The sequence below is a fragment of the Bombus vosnesenskii genome, unplaced genomic scaffold, assembly GCF_011952255.1.
Source record: "Bombus vosnesenskii isolate JDL3184/JDL3185 unplaced genomic scaffold, Bvos_JDL3184-5_v1.1 scf7180000014392, whole genome shotgun sequence".
Classification (NCBI taxonomy): Eukaryota; Metazoa; Arthropoda; class Insecta; order Hymenoptera; family Apidae; genus Bombus; species Bombus vosnesenskii.
In genome coordinates, this window is record NW_022883445.1 from 14382 (window position 1) to 38475 (window position 24094).

A 24094-nucleotide genomic window follows, 5' to 3' on the forward strand; every position below is an offset into this window, starting at 1 on the left:
ATTTCATTTTGTTTTCCGAATGCTTCAAAATAACTTATAACATTCCCAACTTTTGTCGCTTTTATCGGTCTATTATCGCCTAAATATATATTTACCGGTTCTTTTAGGTCGATAGATTTATCGAAATAATTTATATTATTAATTATGTGATCGGTACAACCGCTATCTAATAACCACACTATTTCGTTCTTACTTATTTCATTCGTCTCACTGCTGTTTGCTGCGTGCGCCGTTGCTGTCCATATGCCTGCTCTTGAGTTTCCATGCTCGCCCGTGCCGGTTGTTGATTGACGATGAAAGTTTCCACGTCCTCTGCTCGTATTGCCTTTGTTCCCTCTTCCTCTGTTTCGACCACGTGTTGGCCCATGCCAATAGCCGTTACTGCTTCCCGCTTGGACGCCATTTTGACACTCTCTCGCAAAGTGTCCTAATCTTCCACATCTGAAGCATCCTTCCTTTTTTGCAGAAAAGGCGTTGGTTTGCCTTTCTCCTCGATTGGATTTATTTTTCTTCTCTGCTATCTCTATTTTATTTTTTACATACGCTACCGTTTGATCCTCTTCTTTCAATGCGTCTATTATGTCCGCTATGTAGCTGTATTCTTCGGGTAACGTATTCAGCATGTAATTCAGCTTTTCCCTCTCACTTACTTGTGCGCCCGCACTTTTTAATTCATTGATTAATTTTTCAAAGTCGTTAAAGAATGATGCTGAATCACTGTAGTTCTCCAGTCTTATGTTTTCCAATCTCCTTCTGCATACGATCTGCAGTGCCGTCGACTCTTTCAAGTACATTTCATCGAACCTTTTTATTATACCATACGCCGTTTTTCCTTCCCTAACATACTCCAATTGTCTGTTCGATATTGCACTATAAATTATATTAATTGCCTTCAAGTCCTTCTTGTCCCAGTCTTCATCGTCTCTTTCGTTCTTCATTCTAGTTGTAACAACCTCGCATTCCTTATATTTGAGAAACATCGTGATTCTTTGCTTCCACATTCCATAATCCTCACCATCGAATATAGGTATCATGATTTCCGATCTCTCCATTTTAATTGATTCTTCCTTTTTTTTCTTTTCTTACTCAAGCGTTCCTACGTGCTCGAAGTATATTTCTTTTTTTTTTCTCTGAAAGTTTTTTTTTCTTTACTGAAAACTCACTCGCAAGATCGTAACCACGCACTAAATATCTTGCAAAACTAGTAACCACGCTCTGCTACCATGTTAAGGAAATTCGAGGATTTGGGAATACAAATAATTGACTATATTTCCCACACAACAGTTATACATCTATATTCCACTCTGAAGAACGTCTTGCACGCACGCTGGTCGCCAACCGACTATCCTAGATTCTGCTAACATCTGGCAACAGTCTTTTGTCTCCACTAAGCCTTGACGCCCTCTGGCCCTTACACACACACTCTCATGTACAGTGTAAATGTATCACTTCCCTAACACAGATATGCGAATTTAGTGAAGACGTCGACCAAAACAATGACATATTCTTTCGAACCACTTTTACCGCTTAGTTTGCCCGTTTCGTCCATGTGAACTGTATGCCAAGATATGCTGGTCTTAGGTATAGGATGTAATTCAGCTTGTATTTTATCTGAATGTGTCTTGAAAACCTGACTAGCATGACAGTTCTCTACGAATTTACGAACATATTTCGCCATTCCTTCGAACCAGTGATACTCGTACAGCTTCTCAAGCGTTTTATCCCAACCTAAGTGCATAATTGACTGGTGGATATGGTTAATAACGGATCACCTAAAACCTCTTGGGACAATGGGCAAGCAGAGAGTTCTTCCTTTTCTCTGTATTTTAAGATGGATGGTGCCGGACCGCAACTTATACGTATTCGCGACGTCTTCCGCAAGCTGTTCGTTCTGCAATCTGTTAACGATCTCAGAAATTTGGGGGTCGCGACGTTATTCCGCTAATAGCCAATCTTCGGAGATTTCGGTCAGATTGATTTCCTTCTCTATGACTTCGTTAATCGTACGGTGATCCAAGCCTACGGGATTTCGCGAGAAGAAATCTACGTGGGCCATTCGTTTACCCTCCCGGTACAGAATGTCAAAAGTAAAAGTTTGTAAGTAAGCCCACCACCTGTGAACCCTGTCATTTAAATTTACTTTATTACTGGACGCCTTCAAGGAATTACAATCAGTAACAACAAGGAATTCTCGTCCATGCAAATAGTGACGAAAATGTTTAGCAGCGTTTACAACTGCCAACGTCTCTAATTCATACAAATGGTAGCTGGATTCCGCAGGACTTAGCTGTGTGACAGTCGTCGGTGCGGGTAAAGAACTCAAGGCTTGTATTTTACCCGGGTTTGGACGGACTTCTCCGTTATGAAGCACACATGCCAGATAGAGTGCCGACATCTTCAAGAAGGAACATTTAGCGAAATTGTAAGAAAATCCGGCGTCTACGAGGGTGTTCAATACAACGTGTAACCCTTCCAGAGCCTGGTCTATGGAGTTGGCAATAATTAGAACATCGTCCAAATAAACAACAACGTACGAATAAGCGAGGTCGCCTAAGGCCTTGAGAATGGCTCTCTGAAAGACGGATGGTGCATTTTTCAACCCAAACGGCATCGTTACGTACTCGTATTGCACGTCGGGGGTAACAAACGCTGTATACTTCGTAGAAGTTGGATGAATAGGAATTTGGTGAAACCCGCTGACCATGTCCAGACAAATAAAGTACCTCGCTTTTTGTAATCTCGCGATTTGATCCGCAATAAGAGGTAGAGGATACCGATCCGCGACCGTATTTTTATTTAACTCTCGGCAATCTACGCATAGTCTTTCTGAGCCATCTTTCTTTTTTACGAGTAATATGGGGCTCGCGAATGGAGAATTATCGGGCCGTATAATTTTTGCTTCAATTAATTTGTTTATCCTCTCACATACGAGTTCTTGCTCTTCCTCGCTAAGTCTATAAGGACTCCTTTGTACAGTGACGTTAGGATCAATTAACCGTATCTCTAACTGATCTGTATTTACGCGAGCACGTGGGAAACCCGTAATGAATGAATCTTTGAATTTTTCAAGAACAGAAATCAATCGGCTTTTATCATCTCCAATAACATCGGTGTCGACCTCATTAATATTGATCTCGTTTTCAGTGGCTTTATTATATGCATTAATTATTTTTGTTCTACTAATAGCGATGCTGTTTTGAGTGATATTTACGTCAAACGCTTGGTTCAAAATTTCGCGACCAATCATTATGTCATATTTTAAATAACTATCAGCATGGACATGAAAAATTATCTCCAATGTAAATCCATTAATACGGACAAAATTTGTGGTGTGCATTTAATACAAGTATCTTCTATTCTTCGCATTACTACTGTATTAGTCATTCTTTTACCGGAAAATTTCATGGCCACAGATTCTTTAATCAGCGAACACTCAGCTCCAGAATCGAAGTAAAATGGAAACGACTCACCCAGATGAGTTAATCTACCAATTGAAGCTTCCGTTACGCAGAAGTCGGCCCGACGCTCGTTATTGGAATTATAGCTTCCTTTCGGTGTGCTGCTGTTATTTTTCCCTTTCCGCAACAACGGACAACTAAGCGCAATATGGCACTCTCGACACTTGAAACATGTCACCTTTGATAATGCGGCTGGTCGAATTTCCTCCGGGTTTCGTATGTTCTTCTGCTTCCCAAATTTTATTCTTTTATGGCACTCCGCTATGTTATGTCCGTAGTAACTACATTGGAGGCACTTATTCCGGTAATCAGGAGGCTTATGTCGTTTAGCTTCAGAACTCGCTGATGAGTTGTCTGACGAAGATGCCGGCCTCTTCTTCGCGTAAGAGAGAGCTCTCATTTCATTTAGAAATTGATCCTCAGTCTTGATATCACTGGTAAGTGCTACCCGTTCAATACGCTGATATTGTGAGGCCAATTGAAAAAGGACGGAAGCGTTGATTACCTCAGCCATAATTGAATTTTCCCACCTCGCCTTCAGGAAGGAATGGAGCAGGAAGGAATGCCAAAAGTTCCCATGGTTTCATCCTTCAGTGGTTTTTCGTTAATCTTCATTAGCGTTGAGGTTGCTGTTTCTTTGCCACCAAAACGCACAGTAATAAGGTCTTTAAATTCTGACCAGGTAACATCTCTACCAACCAGTACTTGCGTAAGCCATTGTGCTGCAGAACCTTCTAGAGCACAACTTAAAGCAGAAAATAACGCACTGCCTTGTAATGGATTTTCTTTCATGATCAGATTAACAACTGCAACTGGGTCGGAACCCGCGATTTCAGGATTAAAACGCGGAAGCAATAAATTTTTAGGTTCAGTACTCGGTTTTTGCACTAGCGTCTGAATTAACTCACGCATGATAGTTATATGCTCTTGCATAGTTATAAACGGCACTGATCCCACTTCTGATGTCGTGTGGTCGCTAGACTTAGGGGCGTGTAACGTATTTTTATTAGGACAAGTCATCGTTGTTGTTCAATGGAGATTATATTTACAATTATATGTACAAATGTTGATTTTACTGAGTTTGACAATTAACCTTGGTGATTAGGCACTCTAGATGTTAAAGCCAATGTTCTTAGGTTCAATAACGAATCCACGGGCAATGGGGAAAACTCTTTGTTCAATGGAATATATTTTGATATTCAAAGTGACATTCGGTATCGTTCTAACAGACTGACAAAACGATGTGAGTAAACTCTCCAAGGTGATCACAAGAATAAAAGACTGATATGATCACATTTGTCAATTGCATATTGACCGGGGACATCAACAAAATTCCAGGCGCCGTTACTAGGCAGACCCGCGTAGAGCCGACATTGCTCCTTCCCGGGGCTTGTGTGCTAAGACAGCGTGTGTCCCTCAATATTGGTACTTCTTCTATTAGGTAAAAACGTTCATCCCGTGACCGTGGCTACGTTCGGCGATCCAAGCTCATTATCACAAGTCTCGAACAAATACAATGGGATAGAATGACGACAATTGTTTAGTTGCGCCTATGATAGAATCTAGATTACGGTGATAAGGGATTTTCTCCAAGTACCAAAAGGAAGGCTCCGATGTCCTTTCATCTCCGACATATATATAACGCAATACTACGACATATATATAACGTTATACTATATAAGCGTAATACTGTATAATGTAATACGTTATAACGTTATACTACAGTAGCGGCACTGGACAGCAACCTTCCAACGGTTTCTGTCCCGTGGCTCGCTACACAAAGACCCTGTTCTTTCTCTGTACCTTCTTGCACATCAGGTAATCTCCTCCTTGACCGTTGGTATTCTTCCGTATATCCTCGTTTCTGACGTACCATGGGGCATTTACTATTGCTCTAAGAATTTTAGCTTGTATTGTCTCTATTTTGTTTATATGGCTCAATGCTGCTGTCCTCCATAGTGCTATTCCGTACGTCCAGATTGGTTTTATGATCGTTTTGTATATTTTTAATTTATTTTCTATGCTTAATTTGGATTTTCGACTTGTTAGCCAATGCATTTGTCTCCTTGTTGTCTGTATTTTGTCTATTATTGAATCAGTATGCTGTTTCCATGTGAGTTGTGTTTTAGGTGTGCGGCCTGCTACCGAACATCGGCGGGGCGGGAGACGCGGTGCGCCGACTTTACGAGGGCGTCATTCTGTCCCGAGTGATGTACGGGGCCCCGGTATGGGCGGACGACCTGATGGCGAGCCGCCGCAGCATCCTGCTCCAGAGGAGGCTACACAGGGTAACCGCCATCAGAATCATTAGGGGATACCGGACAGTGTCTCACGCGTCGGCGACCGCCCTAGCTGCGTCCCCTCCGTGGGAGCTCCGGGCACTAGCGCTCAAAAAGAGATACACCCACCGGAGAGCATGGCATCCGGGAGAAGATCCGACCGAGCAGGCGGCTCCGAACGACATAGGAACCGCTGAGGAGGACACGTGGGGCCGGTGGCGATCCCAGCTGATCAACGAGGGAGGTGAACATCGGGACGCGGAGGCGGTCCTCCCAAACACTGGGCGGCATGGAGAAGCCGCCACAGTCTCCCGCTCACATTCAGAATGACCCAGATGCTCACCGGACACGGCATGTTCGGCGAGTTCCTGAAGAGAATTGGACGGGAGACGACAGACATCTGCCACCACTGCGGAGAGGACAGGGACACGGCGCAGCACACCCTGGAGCTCTGCCCGGCGTGGGAGCTGCCGCGACACATCCTGCGGCACGCCACAGAAGGAACACTGACCCTCCCAGCGATTATAGAGGCGATGCTGAGAGGGCCACAGGAATACGAGGCCGTCCGCCACTTCTGCGAGCGAGTTATGCTCGCGAAGGAGCGAGCGGAAAGAGAGAGGAAGAAAAACTCTCACCCCTGCAGGATAAGATGATGGAGAAGGATGGCAGTCAGGCGACCTAGAGCCGCCCCACCGCCGTCCCAACAGACCACGCCTGAAGAAGCGCAGCGCTAAGGGCAAGAACCCCCCTAACGCCAACTCAATAGACGGGAGATACTAGTACTGGCTCGAACAAGAGGACGCGAGAAGAGGGTGCAACAGAAGTTAATTCATTGAGGTTCCTGGAGCATCCCCGTCGCACGCGTAGGATGGTCATCCTATCTGCGCACGAGAACTCCAACTACTCCCTATGGAAAGCCACGAAAACAATAAAGAAGACAATAAAACTGGTCCCAGCAATCAGAAGAGCAGATAACACATGGGTAAGAAGCAACGAAGAGTAAGCTAAAGAATTTTCCAACCATCTTTACAACACATTTACACCACATAATATCAACAACAGCAACCACAATAGTCATACGGACGAGGATGCGCTAACTACTAGTGCACCAACTGACAATCACTACACCAGACCCAAAGCAACAGCACAAGAGAATTGAGAAAACAAAAAACAATAAAGCACCAGGGATCGACCTAATTAACGGCAAAATCTTGAAAAACCGTCAAAAGCGATAAGACAAATCACAATAATAGTAAACGCAATACTAAGAATACAATTGTGGCGGATCGGTATCAATAGGACGCAGACAGGTCGAGGCATCAACGCTGCGCAACACCTCCCGGGCGATCCGCTGGTACCAACCGCCAACACTAGAGGGCTACGGCGACAACGAGTTTGTCTAACTCGCTAGCGGTCGAATATACGAGCGATTGATACAAATACCACACCTAGCGAGACTCCATCTACGTCTAAGGTAGGGACTACCGGGCATAGCCTTACTGACGAGTCCACCGGTAGTTCCGGGACGAAACGCACAACTCTCTCTTCATCCGCCACACAATACTTTCCAAAAGCTTGGAAACTGGCACAAATCATAATGATACCCAAACCAGACAAGGACCCACACGAAACCAAGTCCTACCGACCAATCTCTCTACTTCCGGTGTTCTCTAAGATACTAGAAAAAATAATCTACAACCGGATAAAACTAATAATAGAGAAGAACCATCTAATACCGGACCACCAATTCGGATTCAGAAACAAACACTCCACAATAGAACAAACGCACAGACTCGTCAATGAAATCCTACAGGCGCTGGAAACAAAACAATACTGCACGGCACTCTTTATGGACATCGAAAAAGCATTCGATAAAATAAACCACACTAGCCTACTACAATCAATCAGGAAACAGTTCCCGGGGCAGATATACCAACTAATCAAATCATACCTAAGCAGCAGAAGTAGCAGCTTCATAGTAAAAATCAAAAACACACACCCGGAAGCTAAAGAAATCAAGGCAGGAGTTCCGCAAGGAAGCGTCCTAGGACCAATTATATACACATTATACACGGCCAACATACCAACAACTAACAATAGCAAAGTACTGACATTCGCGAATGACACAGCTGTACTAGTCAGGCACACTAACCCTGCAACAGCAGTTACATTACTACAAGAACATATCACAAAAATAGAAAAGTGGCTTCAAGCAAAACAAATCAAAGCAAACCCCGAAAAATGCAAACACATCACATTCACACTGCGAAAACAGAAACCACCAAACATTGTACTAAACGGCACACACATAATACAAACAAGGCAAGTCAAATACCTAGAACTCCACTTAGATTCACGACTCACATGGAACAGCATATTAAGGCAACAATAGACAAAATACAGGTGGCAAGGAGACAAATGTACTGGCTAACAAGTCGAAAATCCAAACTAAGCATAGAAAACAAACTAAAAATATATAAAATGGTCATAAAACCAATCTGGACGTACGGAATAGCACTATGGGGAACAGCAGCAATGAGCCATATAACCAAAATAGAGGCAACGCAATCGAAAATACTCAAAACAATAGTAAACGTGCCATGGTACATTAGGAACGAGGACATTCGGAAAGACCTGGGAATACCAACAGTCAAGGAGGAGATTAACAAAAATGCAAGAAGGCACGGAGAAAGAATAGCAACGCACCCAAACCGGCTGGCAGCGGAAACGGTCGACACATCAAGCATAAAAAGAAGATTAAAAAGGAAACACCCAACAGATCTCACAAAGGACATAACCTAACAAACACAATGATGGTACTCCGCTGGGGGTAGCCACCCACATGTTATATTAGTATACCACTATAATATTTTACCAAATGTCCTACTGGACAAATTGTAAAATGTAAATAAATAAATAAAAACTTTAAAAACAAAAATTAGCAACGTGTCATGCCTTTCTCGTGTAACTTTATTCAGCCATCCTAATTTGTGTCCGCGTTTTATGTTTTCTTGAAACTCTTCTGCTTCTGGTTAGTATTCTCTGCTCCCTGTATTACCTTCGTTAATTTGGCTTTCCATATTGTTGAGGTTTTATCTCGGAATAGAAAGAGCAAACGTGTGGATGAATGTATTGGGTTGGCAACCCAATATTATAGAATTTCTTTATTCAGAAATGTTAGAAATTAGGATTTCCAATGGTTTCTATCCTATGCAACAATTTATTGATAGATGGATTTATTACAATGGATTAAACAGAAAATCGATGATTATTTATTTATTATAATGTAGTATTGTAAATAATTATGATTAGTTTATTAATGATAAATGAATTAAACAGATGTTAATTAAACAGAAAACAATGGTTATTAAACATGAACTAATTGCAACAAACGTATAATAATTAAAACAACTAGATGTTTGATTAATTTAAAGATCTCTAATACAAAAATTGAAATATAATATAACGTAATAGTTAAATAATTAAGAAATATGATAAATACAGGCATGTATGTTTGAGTAACATTTTGTATATAAACTAATTTTTAAGAAATGAACAGGCGCTATATTTTAATTTTTCAGTTTCGACAAAGAAGATAATTCTCTTAACAAATTTTATAGAAATTCAAATCAGAAAATAAAATAAAAAAGTATACAACTTTCTATTAACTTTCGAAATCATTTTAGAAACAATTACAAATGACATATGAGTTATATGAATGAAAATAGTTACATCAGAATCATTATCCACGCTAAAACCTTATTTATTTAGGATCAATTCAAATTTTTCTCATAGAAATGAAATGACACGTGAAAGTATTTAATGTAAAGAGGTTAATTAAGAATTTTCATGCTATTGACCATTCATTCGCGTACACGTTCGAACGTTTCTTGTGATACGCTCTTCTTATCATTTTATTTACATCATTCTTAAGAATATGAGTAAAACGAACGTAGAAAAAATTAGTTATTGGTATACTACTTGTAGCAGACTGCAGTAAAGTACATAGAAAAATTTAATACAAAGTAAAGAATTATATATATTTACTAAAAGTTTCGCGTATTTTTCTAAATTACAGTCCTGAACTATAAATAATTATCTGTAAATTCAAATTCCAGCCTAAAATAACATTTTTTTTCCAAACTGTCCCTTCTCCAAATCTTATTCGTAACATCATTTTACTTACAATAATTTTCCTAACTTATTCAAGCTATTGTCACGTAAAATAACAAAAAAATAACAAAAGAAATTTAAGATGAAAAAATAAAAACACTTGGTTTTTTTCTAACACTTGGCTTACAATTTACTTCCGAGCTCTAGGCGTGACTTTTCAAGATTGACTCTTACGACTCGATATTCGATCGAATTCGGTTATTTTTCTTTTGTTACCACTCTATATCTCCACTATCCTAGAGTTTGTTAGGCGTCCGCGACGGTTGCCACGCACGCCTTCCTCTCGAACATTCGACGGAAGCACCATTGGAATATTGATGGTTCATTGGGCACTCCGCTTCAGCCATATATATTGTTGCCGAGTGCCGTCACATCTTTATCTCCGGTCTTGAACTGAGCTGGTCGTGACACTATTATAACGTCGACAAATATGTCCAACCGACTCAGGAAAACCGAACCGCCTGGCACACGACACCAACTCAAAACAAAGGAATATGAATTCGGCACGCAGGTATAAGATAAACGAACATCTAGAAGGGCTGGATCTTGATCGAGGCTTTAGTCTTTCGCTAACGGTCTAATCGCACACTTGTAATCTTATTATAGAATAAAGGTATCTCGAACTCTGGTTCAAGAACCCAACATTTCTTTTTATTATTATTTTCCTACTATTTTTACGTGACACTATTGTAACGTCAATTCACATCAGAGACCAGGCCACACACCGCGGACAGGATGGCACCCAGATGTCTGCACATTCTTGGTGCACACCCTCAATAGTCATAAGCACCCACCAGGGGTCTTGGCATTTTCATAGTTAAGGTCCTTCGAACCAAGCGAGTATTTCCTGTCTTAGATTTCCCTTTACGTTTATTGTCTACCACGTGTTAGCTTAGAAAGTTGGTTTTCTTCACATCTTTCGCAACTTTCCCGTGAGGGCGTCTAAACCCTTCCTGGTCCACCAACCGTCTTATTATCCAATCGGAGACGATGTCTGCTGCCCTCACTTCCTTAACCAAAATTGTCATCAACAAATCCGATAGTCCCGTATCCTTAGACACACCCACCCCTAGCCTTCCTCAGACATGGTATCGCCAGAAAGACTCACTTATCCTGTATCCTTAGAATAGTCAACATATCTATCCGGTCTCTACCCTTATAACAGTCGCGTACTTAACGTATTGTTGTAACTAAGTCTTACATAACGTGGTTGGAGTGAATTGTAATTTATGTTAATTCAGTGTGTGTTACATTGTGATTGCTGAATTCATAATAAAGTTTAATTAAAACAAAGTTAATAGTTGTGTTACTATATTTTATTTTCATCAACCAACCCTAAAAATTACGTGACAATCTCATCGACGAAAAGAGTAACCCCTTACGACCAGTGAACATTACGCATCCGACTTAGATTTTGTGAGCACGTACATCTATCATCTTGTTAACCGCGGATTCGTTATTGAACCTAAGACCAACATCACTAGTATCGCGAATGTCCAACCGCCGCGGTTGATTGTCGAGTCGGTAGCATCCATACTCGTATTAACAGACCGTACCTTATATATAAGGTTATAACACGACGATGACCCATTGCAATGAAGATTCATCAAACGCCCACAACCTTATTCCTGACCCTTCTCCGACATATATATATGTCGGGTTAGGATCGGAATTTTGGGCGCGTGACAACTCTTCGCGTGGACTAGCCATCGTTTCACAAAGCAGACATTATATTTACACGTATATACAAGACTATCACAAAGCTTAACAAATAATATGTCTAATGAATAATAAGCTTAACGAATAGTAAGTTTAATGAATAATATGATTTACGAATAATAAATTTAATGAACACTATTAACAATGTTTTTGGGTTCAAACGAATCTACGGTCAGCGAGATAACTCTTTACTAAGCGTGAAATAATCTTAGGCGCAAAATACGATTGACGAAAATGCTCGATGTGTCACTCTCCAAGGCAATCGCACGAATGCCAGTGTCACGTAAAATAACAAAATAAAAAAGGAATTTGAGGTAAAAATAAAAAAAAGAAAACTTTATTTTTTTTCTAACATCAATACACTTTACAATCTACTTCCGAACTCTAGGCGTGACTTTCTAAGACTGACTCTTATTTTTTCCTTTCGATCGGATCCGATTACTTTCTTTTGTCATCCCTCAACATCCCCGCCGTCCATGCATTTGCTAGGCGTCCGCGATCATTGTCACGTGCTTTTTCTTCTAGAACCTTCGGTGAAAGGACCGTTGGGATGTTGATGGTTCATTAGGCGCTTCAGCGATATACATTGTCGCCGAGTGCCGCCACATCTTTATCTCTATCGTCAGTCCGTCGGATTTGAAGTATGCCGGTCGTGACACCAGCCTCGTCTGGAATTTGATACGCACTCGTTGGAAGCATCGGGAAAGCTCCAAACTCCGTTGCTAGGCAGTTTCTGCCTGGAGTTTGATTATTGATACAATGTATGTCCCATTGTATCAGCACCTCCGAGGCAACCTCACATGTGGCTAGGCCCGCTCTCGAGGCCGCATGCCGCCACAATCACACTTCTCGGAAAACCCATACAACCACTCCAGACGTCCGTTAGGCAAAACGTTTATCTCGTGACCGTGGCTACGTTCGGCGACCAATTTTTCGTTTGAGGCTTTGTTTTCGAGAAAATCGACTTTGAATTTTCGCTCGTGCACTTTATCACGTCTCGTTATAACGGATCTCGCTGTAGATTTTTAAAAAAATTAAAAACAAAAAATTTAAAAAAAATGTTTATTCTATATTTTCAACTTCTTTTTTCGCGTAGAATCACTCCCTTTCCACTTGTACCACCAGCTATCAACCACCCTGTATATATATTTCATAGTAAAATTTCCATATGTAATTCTCCAAGTTTATTGCGGTATTAATTATTCTTAATCACTTGGTTTATTAACAGGTTTATTTTAGTCGTACAGATTTTATCCATTTTATTTCTATGTTTGTTAATTAATTAAAATATGTATTCCTGCTGTTTCGCTATTATGTCGTATGTAGTCGTTCTTATTTTTGATTTATCAGGTCAATCATTTTGTATATTTTATACTTGCTGATTAATCAAAGTGTATCCTCCTGTTGTTCCATTTATTCTCCTTTACTATTACGTTGCATATTATCGTTCTTATTTCTTAATTTATTTGGTCGGTTCGTGGTTCGTTCGATTTATTAGTTGGATTTATTTAATGATTTCATTTTTATTTTGTATTTTACATGTTCCATCTTCGTTAACTGATTGTAGTATATCATTCTGTTGTTCCATTTATTATGTTTTTCTAATTTGTCATACATAATCCTTCTTATTCTTGATCGATTCGCGGATAGTTTAGTTTATTAATCGGTTTTGTTTAGTTATAGATATTTTATTTTATTTTTTGTATTATATATATTCCATATTCGTTAATTAATTAAAATTTAATGGAAATTAAAGTTGTCGAACTTTGAATTTGACATTCGATATGAAGAAGGCAAAGCAAACGCTACTAGCGTTTTAACTAATTAGCGGATTATCTAGAAATTCCCCGGAGGTATGTCTGCCAATCAGGAAATGAGAAGAAGATTCACCGGTTCGTTGTCCACCTCTAAAAGATTTGAATTAATCACGTCAACCGAGAACTCTCCCATATTTGAAGCTAAGCCTCGCCTCCCTCAATCCCATGGTCCAGGAAATCAGAGAAGAGCAGTCATTCGAGAATACCTTACTACACAAGAAACACCCATAAAATATTTTGATCAGGCTGCGGAAGACACCGACGAAAACACCGGTGAAGAAGCATCTGATCATGAGATAAGCGATGCCGAAATATCAAGAGAAGAGGAGTTTTCCCTATCGTGCTCTGAGTTGCCACAACAACGGGAAGAAAGGACCAAACCCACAGTATTTACAGAATTGAAGATCTCAGAAGCAAGAGATTCGATAGTGAAAGTAAACGATCATAAAGTGATTTTTATCGATACAAAAAGAAATCCGGTGGACAGAGGAGCCTTAGAAATAAAAGAAGCAAGGAAATTACCGCATTATGGAGATGTAATGTTTGAAAGAGCAAGATTATATCAAGACTCAGGAAAACAAATAATATCTTTACCCATGAAAGAAAACCGAAACGTCCCAATAACAGCGGAAAACTTGTTGTACTCGTTAAAAACCTTGCTGGACGTGGTAAATGAGAAATTGACACGTACAATCAAGAAATTGAAGGAAGTATTCTTAGCAAAAACAATACACATTACCATTTGCAGCAGGGAAGTAACCACCCCACCAGTGGAAGCGCGAACTAACATAATTCGGGAAAAAACACGAATCGTCCGTAGCAGGACACAAAGGAGTAACGAAAACCTACCAAAGAATACGGCGACATTATTATTGGGAAAACATGAAGAAGGAAATCCAGGAGTACGTAAGAATATGTAAAGAATGTCAATTGAAGAACTTAACTAGAATAAAAACGAAGCAACCAATGGTACTCACTGATGCACCGGACAAAGCTTTCGACAAAATCAGTATGGATATCGGTGGTTCATTACCAAAGACACAAAGGGAAAACGAATATATATTAACGATTCAAGATTTATTAACAAAGAACTCGCTCGGAATTCCGATCAAAGGAATCGCTTCGGCCGAAATAGCAGACATTTTTATTAAGCAATTCATTTGTCGATTCGGTTCACCAAGAGCGATCTTGACCGATTAGGGAGCGAACTTTACATCTTCCTTAATAAAAAAAAAAAGGTAGTAAAGAGGTTTCGGATAAAAAGATGCACCACGACAGCATATCACCCACAAAGCAACGATTCATCGAAAGATCACGCCACGTGTATCTCAAGTTATATATCGAAAATTCCAGAAATTGGGACGAATGGGTGAAATTAGCCATGTTTTCTTATAATACCTCTGTACACGAAGGAACGAAATTCTCCCCACACGAACTAGGGCACTTGGCCAGAGAACCCACTGATGAAATAATAATCGAAGAAGACTAACATACTACTAACATACGCAGAATACCTCAGAGATCTATTCGATAAAATCAACACCATGCAGCAGATGGCAAGAGAAAATTTGGTGAAATCCAAGTTAAAATCAAAAGAATACTACGACAGATGAATCGGCCCGCAAAATTTCAAAATAGGACACCTAGTATATCTATTAAAGGAACCTAGCAGAGGAAAATTTTCCGATCAATATCCGGGACCGCATAAGTGTTAGAAATTTTAGAAACTCGAAACGTCAAGATTGAAGTGAAAGGGACTAGGCGAACAGTGCACTTAAACAAGTTAAAATTAGCGTATAACTGAAATAATCAATAAATGAAACGATTTCAGAAGGCAAGAATAATGCAGATAGTGGGAACCTAAAAGAAAAAGAAAAAAGAAAAATTATTATGTGTGCAGATAGTGGAAACCTAAAAGAAAAAGAAAAAAGAAAAATTATTATGTGTGCTCTAACCATTACTCAAATATAAAACGTGTTAATTCAATACAATAAAAAAAAAACAGTGAAAGTGAAGGGTACCTTGTGAACAATTAATCATCGTAGAAGGAAGTGTATGTGCAAAGACAGGTTATGGGTCCACATTCGTAGAACATAACATACGACAGTCAGCTGAAACAAATGGATAAATTAATCTCAATTGTCTTAATACAAAATATAATATTACTAAATGTTTATAACAATATTATGGTTAAACCAAAGGAAGTATGACACTGCTTGTCGAATAATGCAGATAGTGGAAACCTAAAAGACAAAAGGAAGATTACTATTTGTGTTCTAACCATTATTTAAATATAAAATGTGTTAATTCAATAAAATAATTAAAAGGCAGTGAAAGTGAAAACTACCTAGTGCACGATTCATCATCGTAGAAGGAAGTGTACATATAGGAATTCCGCAGAGACAAATTATGGATCCACTCCATAGAACATAGTATATGACTATCAGCTGAAACGAATGGATAAACTAACCTCAATTGCCTTTGACATATATGAAAGAAAATAATATTATTAAAAATTTACAAGAATATTACAATTAAACTAAAAGAAGCACGATAACAGTCAATGATTGATGTTCGACAATAGACTTACAGTTGCCCAATGGAAAAGAAAACTGAAAAATCAAGAAAATATGACATTACTACAAATAAATCAACATTGACGCAGCAGTCCTCGATAAGAAGAAACAAAATCAGTTAATAGGTGTAGAAAGAAGTTATAGAATAATTAAGGTAGGTTAACCGAATGTCAATAACAAATATAACTAGAATAAGAAGGTGTTATACTATATTAACATATATAATATTGTTAAATTATTGTATCTGACATATGGAAATAGATTTTATAATACACAAAAGCGATAGTTGATACAATACAATACCCACGTATTAAATTAAATTAATTAAATGACATTTTTATACATACAAACGTAGGATAAATAAAAGTACCCATAATAAGTGTTTAGAGCATAACGAAGAACCAGACAATGTCAAATACTCATTATGTAAATGTTCCAAGTAAGCAACGCAGCATCGAAGGAAAACAATTCAAGAAACTACAAACGATAATAATTCAATAAACAGGTTTTAACTAATAATACATAGATTAGCTTAAAAAATTATACTATGCAAATATGAAATAACAATAAATCACAAGTACGAAGTAACGACAGATTAATAGGAAAGAAATAGAAATAGCTAGTAAATATTAAAATAGGCTAGAAATTAATCAAGATAGATTAACTGAGTATTAATGACCAAACATGATTGAAATTAGAAATTATCATATTGTGTTGAGTTACTATAGTATTATTATATTAAATCTGGCATTAAGAAATAAGGTTATATTATACAATAGTGACTGGTGACACATTACACTATGCACACATTAAATTAAACCAATTAAACAAAAGCTACATAAATACAAACCACCTTATAATCAAACAGTGAAATAATTCTATTAGTAATTAATAATTTGGACAACGATTTATGTCCACACGGTATTACATTAAAATAACACACAGTATATATATATGTCGGATTATCATTAGGATTTAAGGCGCGTAACGATTCTTTGTTTGAGTTAGCCATCGTTTTACGAGACAGAGATTATATTTACGCGAATATACAAGATTTTACAAAATATTATGAGTATTGAGTTTAATGAATGATAAGATTAACAGACGTTAAGTTTAACCAATAATTAGATTAAAGAATAATAAATTTAACGAACAATAAGAGGTACGAATAATATGTTTTACGAATAATAAATTTAACGAATAATGAGATTAACGATTGATAGGTTTAACGAATAATGAATTTAATTAACAATGTTTCCGGGGTTCTAACGAATCCACGGTCAACGGGATAACTCTTTGCTATGCGTAGAATAATTTTAAACACAAAAATACGATTGCTGAGACACTCGGTAAATTGCTCGATGTATCACTTTCCAAGGCGATCACACGAATGAATATCTGATGAAAATCTTTTTCGCTGTACGACTGCATTTGTTTGTTATATGCTCGCTGGAGGCATCGAGAAGGTTCCAATCGTCGTTGCTAGGCAGTTTCTGTCAAAAGTTTGTTGTATACTCTTTGGAAACATCGAGAAAGATCCGAATGCCGATATTAGGCAGTTTCTGTCTGGAGATTGATTCCTAATACAACGCGAGTCCCATTATATCAGCATCTCTAAAATACAATTCTATGTGATTTCTAGGGAGAACAATACAATCGATCCACACCTTCGTCAGGCAAAACGTTTATCCCGTGACCGTGACTACGTTCGGCGATCAGTTGTCACCTCGAACCCACTTTCGCTTTCACAAATGTCAAACAATTACAAATGACAATTGCTTAATTACAGTTATGATAAAATCTAGACTAAAGCATTAGAAGGCTTCCTCAAAATTGCAAAGGGAAGGCTCCGGTTTTCCTTTCATCTCCGACATATATATATATATTACAACAAACACAAAACAATGTTGAACGAAGTAATACACTGTAAACATACACATCACAACGAACACAAAACAACATTGCTGACACTTCACTAAAATAGAGTTGAAAATACGTAATAGATAAATAATTATTTCGGTATTAAATAAAAGTTACATAGCACGACACCACACTCTTATTCAAGACGTATACAAACAGCTATTTTGGAAATCCGTCACGAGCGTGAAGCAGCTCTCACGCATGCGCAATGAAATACATTCGGTAATTATATACATTATTATAAACATACAATAATATTAATCCTATTCGAATTACACGTCATCTACTGAAATAAAGTTAAAGATAATTAATAGATAGACAATTAATTCGATATTAATAAAAGTCACTACATACTAGGGACACCAGCCAACACGTGCAACATGATAAAAAAATGGGGGAATAATAAATAATAACTAATACAGCATAATACGTTATTATGTAGTAACAAAAGATTAATAACTTTTATGAGTAACTAGCTAAGAAGACTAACAAATAACAAATAATAATTAATAAAATATAATGCACTATTATATATTAATAAGAAGATTAATAACCATTTATGGTACACAAGCTAAGAGACAATACTAAATATTAACTAAAAGAAAATATGTTAATTATTTTTTTTGTGTGTATGCACAGAATGGGTCGCAGATATTTTGACCCGAACCAAGCAAACCAACTGTACAGCCTTTATGAGGTAGACACACCTGTGGCTAATCCACAAGACCCAGAAGAAATACAATCCTGTTACTGTGCTCAACTAGTTAACACTGCTTATCTTTTCAACAGTCATCACTTTTGCCGGGATTGCTACGACTATCTAGATCCAGACGATCAAGATCTATACGAGGACCAGCCAACACACTTCTTATGCGGACGAATTCAAATAGTGCCCTGTAGACTATGTGATATACAAGTAGCAGGACTCCAACCTGCGACATCTTGTCCCTAATGGGTAAATGTTTGAATGTTTATCTTGACTTAACTCAACATGAAAGATATCTTCTGATACAAGGAATTATAATTCGCGCCGTTGCCCGCTAGGAAATTATGTATTAACACAACGAAGGCAAACATGTTAATCGATAATACATATATATGTACTCTCTTAAACAATTGCACTCGTAATACCTGCGCCTATGGATAATATATACACACATACACATATATGTCGGAGATGAAAGAACACCGGAGCCTTTGGAATTTTGGATAATCCCGCAACATTGTAATCTAGAGTCTACTATAGCTGTAATTAAACAATTATAGTTATCTAATCCGATTGTAATTGTTCGCGAGTTGTGATAATGAGCTTGGGCTCGAGGCGGCAGCCAGTCGCCGAACGTAGCCGCGGTCACGGGATGAACGCTTTGTCTAACAAAGGTATGGAGTAATTCTATAGTTCTTCTTAAAAGAAATATTTGTGGCGGCACGCGACAGTAAACATTCCAACGGTTTCTGTCCCGTGGCTCGCCACACGTTGACCCTATTCTTCGAGCAAGATGATTGCCAGATGTCGGTGCGTCTCCGCAGTACGTGTTCAGCTAGCCTGAGGGCCGTTATAAATCTTAGGATTTAGTTGACTAAAGTCCTTCAAACAAACAGTCTTTGTCCCAGCTACGGGAAGATAGGGAAAATCTATTTTTCTCGCGAACGACGCTTCCCGTTAGCAACTTTCCCTCTAGGGCAGCTAGTATCTTTTTCTAACCACCGATATGGAGATTGACCAATTAGCAGCAACGCCAAATCCCCTCACCTTCTGAACGAAGGCTATCCTCGACGAATCCGATGATCTCGTGTCCTCAGACACGCCTCATCATAGCTTTCCTCTGCAGCATCACCGCGACGGAGAGTCATTCTCTCGTGAGATCGTATTAGCGAGTTACTTAGTGTCTGTACGCTCGGTGGGTATTCCACGTTTTCGTAAAGAGTCCGACTTAGATTTTTGTGAGCACGTATATCTATCATCCCGTTGACCGCGGATTCGTTATTACTGACTTCGTTCGGAAAGTAAGGGACATTGACGTTGCTGCTAATTGCTGCTAATTGCTGCTAATTGCTGCTAATGACGTCGTTCGTTGAAAAAAATAGATCTTCCCTATCTTCCCGTAGTTGGGACAAAGACTGTTTGTCTGTTTGAAGGACTTTAGGTAACTAGATCTTTGTGTTTATGACGACCCTCGGGCTAGCTGAATCGTCGAATCAGTTACGTTTTCACAACAACAAGGTAAGCTCGTTCCTTCCTTTGCTAATCCACTATCCGCGGCAACAATGGCAACCGCAGATAAAATTACCTCCTTGCGTTGGAGACGAGGTCATTATCTCCGCTAATTCACGCTTATGTCAAATCAACTGGACGAATACGATCAATCCGGTCGTCAGGAAGAGTGCGATTTATTATTCCTCCAGAAACATCTGGACCAATATGGGACTGAGTTCTACGCCATCCAACTCGAGTTAGAAGAATTAACCGAGAAGGAAAACGCACGCGGTACCGACATGTCGGACCAATATTTAAATATACGATTACGGATAAACCACCTATTAAAAGGCGCCAATTCATTAAAACTCAACCAACGGAAATGTTCGGTCCCAATCGGTACGCTCAACACGTTGCCGACGACCTCGAAACGCTACATCTCGGTCACGATCACCCCCATTGACGGCACATACGAACGCACGGTGACGTTCCTAATCATACCGACAATATCGACTTGGGTCCCATATCAACCCGTAAATCGCTCAACGATACAAATACCTAGGAATCTCCAACTAGCCGATCCAAGATTCCATAGACCTGCTTCGATTGAAATCTTATTGAACGACGGACCAACACTAGTATCACTCTGTGTCGGCCAACTGCATATCAGTCAATCAAACGGGCCCGACTTGCGTCTGCAAAAAACGCGATTTGGATGGGTCATCGGGGTGAGCCCAACCTCGCAATCATCATCATACGCATTTCACGCCTCCACGGCGGCTTTACAAGCGGACCTCGCCCGTTTTTGGGAAATCGACGAAGGACCGCCCGCTGCACACATTTCGGAAGCGGAACGACAATGCGAGGAGCACTTCCGAAATCACGTTCAACGCACCAACGAAGGGCGATACATTGTCGCTCTCCCATTTAACGAAACAACTCCTTCGCTTGGATGCTCTAAATCCATGGCGATGAAGCGACTCACATTCCTCTGCCGTCGAATCCAACGAGACAAACGATTCGAAGTTGACTATCACGCCGTAATACAAGAATACTTGGAATTAGGACACATGACGAAGATTACCACGGACCACTGCACGGACGACGGATATTTTCTGCCACATCACGGCGTGATCAAAGAGTCCAGCCAAACTACAAAACACAGAGTTGTGTTTGACGGATCTGCACCAACCACCGCCGGAGTTTCATTAAACAACGTATTTCATACGAGACCGAAACTACAAGATGACGCATTTTTCATTCTTCTAGGATTTCGTTCTCATCAATACGGCATTACAGGCGATGTTGAAAAAATGTATCGACAATTTCTTGTGCGCCCAGAGGATCGGAAATTCCAACAAATTTTGTGGCGCAACTCTGATGAAGATGTTGACAACTATCAACTTAACACAGTGACATTCGGGCTGTCAGCGGCCCCTTATCTAGCCATTCGGTGCCTCAAACAACTGGCGGACGCCGAGGGACTTCGGTACCCACGAGCGGCGATGGTCTTACAGCGAGACTTCTACGTCGACGATGTTCTCACAGGAGTTGATACAAAGGTCGAGGCACGATCATTGAGAAGGGAGATCACAGAATTGCTTAAACTAGCCGGCTTAAACATTCTAAAATGGGTATCGAACGACCGGGAACTGCTACGAGGACTTTCCGAGCAGGACATAAACGATAAGCTGTTACTAGGCGAATCGCAAACCTTCAAAACTCTGGGTGTTGTTTGGAATTCCTTTGACGATTCGATCCTATATTCCGTCAAAATCAATCCTACCGCCTCTCGAATTACGAAAAGAACAATCAGCTCCGAAATCGCCAAGATCTACAACCCTCTTGGATTACTGGCACCAGTGATCGTTCGAGCTACGATGCTGCTCCAACGATTTTGGACATTAAAAATAGATTGGCACGAATATCACAAGGTGACTTACATACAGAATGGAGCAAATACTATGCACAGCTACCATTGCTAAATAACGTAAAGTTTCCACGTAAAACTATAATCAAGACTGCAGCGGAAATTGAGTTACACGGGTTCTGTGATGCCAGCGAAAGGGCGTATGGGGCATGCGTTTATCTTCGCACCATCACTCCGGATGGTCATGTCTGGACACAACTCCTCACTGCAAAGTCAAAGGTGGCTCCGCTCAAATCACAAACCATTCCAAGGCTGGAACTGAGTGGAGCACTTCTTCTCACATCATTGGCCACTACAGTCCTTCAAGCCTTACCAAGCAGCATTCCTCGGACTGTTTATTGGACTGATTCTACAATCGTTCTTCATTGGATTAATACATCACCCCATACGCTGAAAACGATGTCGCTAATCGTGTGGCAGAAATTCAACAGAAGACTCACACCTCAGATTGGCGTCAGATTCCCATTACCGATGACCCTGCAGATCTCATATTTTGTGGCCAATCACCCGAAGACTTCCTGCGACCAACCAGCACCGAAGTCTGATAAGAGATCCACTTCACAACATCACATCATATCACTTGATCGGCACCCTCTCAATGTGGGGAGTATGTTAAGCCACGAGGCATATCACAGGCTGTATTTCTAACCGTCGCTCACGGTCCTACAATGTCGCAGGCAGATCGTCTTATCTGCCCGCTGAATCATATACAATATATCGACGGGCGCATAGTTGTCACCAAGCAGCGAGATCTAGAACCGTCAATTTTTGTCCGTTACTTTTTCCACACAAGAAGGAGGCATACGTGATTATAGACGCGAACGGTGGCATGATCCGAGCATAGTGGGGGTCGTCTTCCAAAGAAGACGATGAAATGATCGAAAGGCAATCAGTCCCATCTGACGAACCAAACGCTATACATCGAGAGGTCTGACGAGTAAAATCAAGATCGTATAGAATAACGAATTCATTGAGAGTTATTGTAAAGTCGGGTCAACTTTCTGTAACATATTTACAGTATTCATTATTAAACAATTTGTGGCGTGTCCATCATATTATTGTCAAATATACTATTTTATGTTAACCTGTTAATACAATGTTAAATTCATTGAACCACCTCTGTTATCTTAATCGAAACAGGAGAACGACTATTTCGCGGCGTCGATTAACAGAATCGTAGCGAGAATTTACGCCTCTCGCTGACGCGTTTTCCTCGCGACCGCGTCTCTCCGCGAACGGTCACAACAGACGGCTAGCATCCTTTTTTAACCACCGATATAGAGATTGACCAATTAGCAGCGACGTCAATTTCCCTCACCTTCCGAACGAAGGCTTTCCTCGACGAATCCGAGGATCTCGTGCCCTTAGACAAACCCCATATAATTTTCCTCTGTGGCATCATCGGGACGGAGAGTCATTCTCTCGTGAGGTCGTATTAGCGAGTTACTTAAAGTCTGTACGCTCGGTGGATATTCCACGTTTTCGCAAAGAGTCCGACTTAGATTTTTGTGAGCAGGTACATCTATCATTTCGTTGACCGCGGATTCGTTATTGAACCTAAGACCAACATCACTAGTATCGCGAGTGTCCAACCGCCGCGGTTGATTGTCGAGTCGGTAGCATCCATACTCGTATTAACAGACCGTACCTTCTTTATAACACAACGATGGCCGATTCCGATGAAGATTCATCAAACGTCCACAACCTTATTCCTGACCCTTCTCCGACATGTATATTGCGGTTCTCCTTCTTTCATTACGGCACGTGTGTAGCGCGGGACGTGACTCCAACAGCTCGCAAATCGCGATGATGTCGTCGATTTTGACGAAAACTAACCGTCATTTCCCTCCCGTTGGAGAAATTTCGACGTTTAAGCGCTCCTTGCACTCCATTTTACAAGCCAAATGTAATGCACGCCCGTTTCAGCTTCGAAACGAGCCCAACAGCTCGCAACTCGCGATGACTTCGTCGATTTTCACGAAAACTAGCCGTCATTTCCCGCTCGTTTGAGATATTTCGACGTTT

The 24094-nt window shown here is 40.0% G+C and overlaps 2 protein-coding genes and 1 pseudogene across 2 annotated transcripts; 2 read left to right on the forward strand and 1 right to left on the reverse strand.

The window, feature by feature from the left end:
- Positions 1 to 1465: 1465 nt before the first annotated feature.
- On the reverse strand, positions 1466 to 3972 carry LOC117239846 (annotated as a pseudogene).
- A 1426-nt stretch (positions 3973 to 5398) lies between these two features.
- LOC117239847 lies at positions 5399 to 6067 on the forward strand. The gene is made up of 2 exons (XM_033505676.1): positions 5399 to 5440; positions 5588 to 6067. Exons 1-2 carry the CDS (start codon positions 5399 to 5401, stop codon positions 6065 to 6067), a joined length of 522 nt encoding a protein of 173 aa, XP_033361567.1.
- A 14212-nt stretch (positions 6068 to 20279) lies between these two features.
- On the forward strand, positions 20280 to 22717 carry LOC117239848. Its single transcript, XM_033505677.1, has 2 exons — positions 20280 to 21872; positions 21947 to 22717. The coding sequence occupies exons 1-2, from the start codon at positions 20280 to 20282 to the stop codon at positions 22715 to 22717; spliced, it is 2364 nt and encodes a 787-aa protein (XP_033361568.1).
- Positions 22718 to 24094: the final 1377 nt, after the last annotated feature.

What these genes read in the sequence shown, in the direction of transcription:
- LOC117239848 (XM_033505677.1), top strand. Translation starts at nt 20,280, where the DNA reads ATGTCAAATCAACTGGACGAATACGATCAATCCGGTCGTCAGGAAGAG. An exon ending in CCTTCAAAACTCTGGGTGTT is followed by an intron (nt 21,873 to 21,946) that starts GTTTGGAATTCC and finishes AATTACGAAAAG; the next exon opens with AACAATCAGCTCCGAAATCG.
- LOC117239847 (XM_033505676.1), top strand. Translation starts at nt 5,399, where the DNA reads ATGCTGCTGTCCTCCATAGTGCTATTCCGTACGTCCAGATTG. An exon ending in TATTCCGTACGTCCAGATTG is followed by an intron (nt 5,441 to 5,587) that starts GTTTTATGATCG and finishes GTTGTGTTTTAG; the next exon opens with GTGTGCGGCCTGCTACCGAA.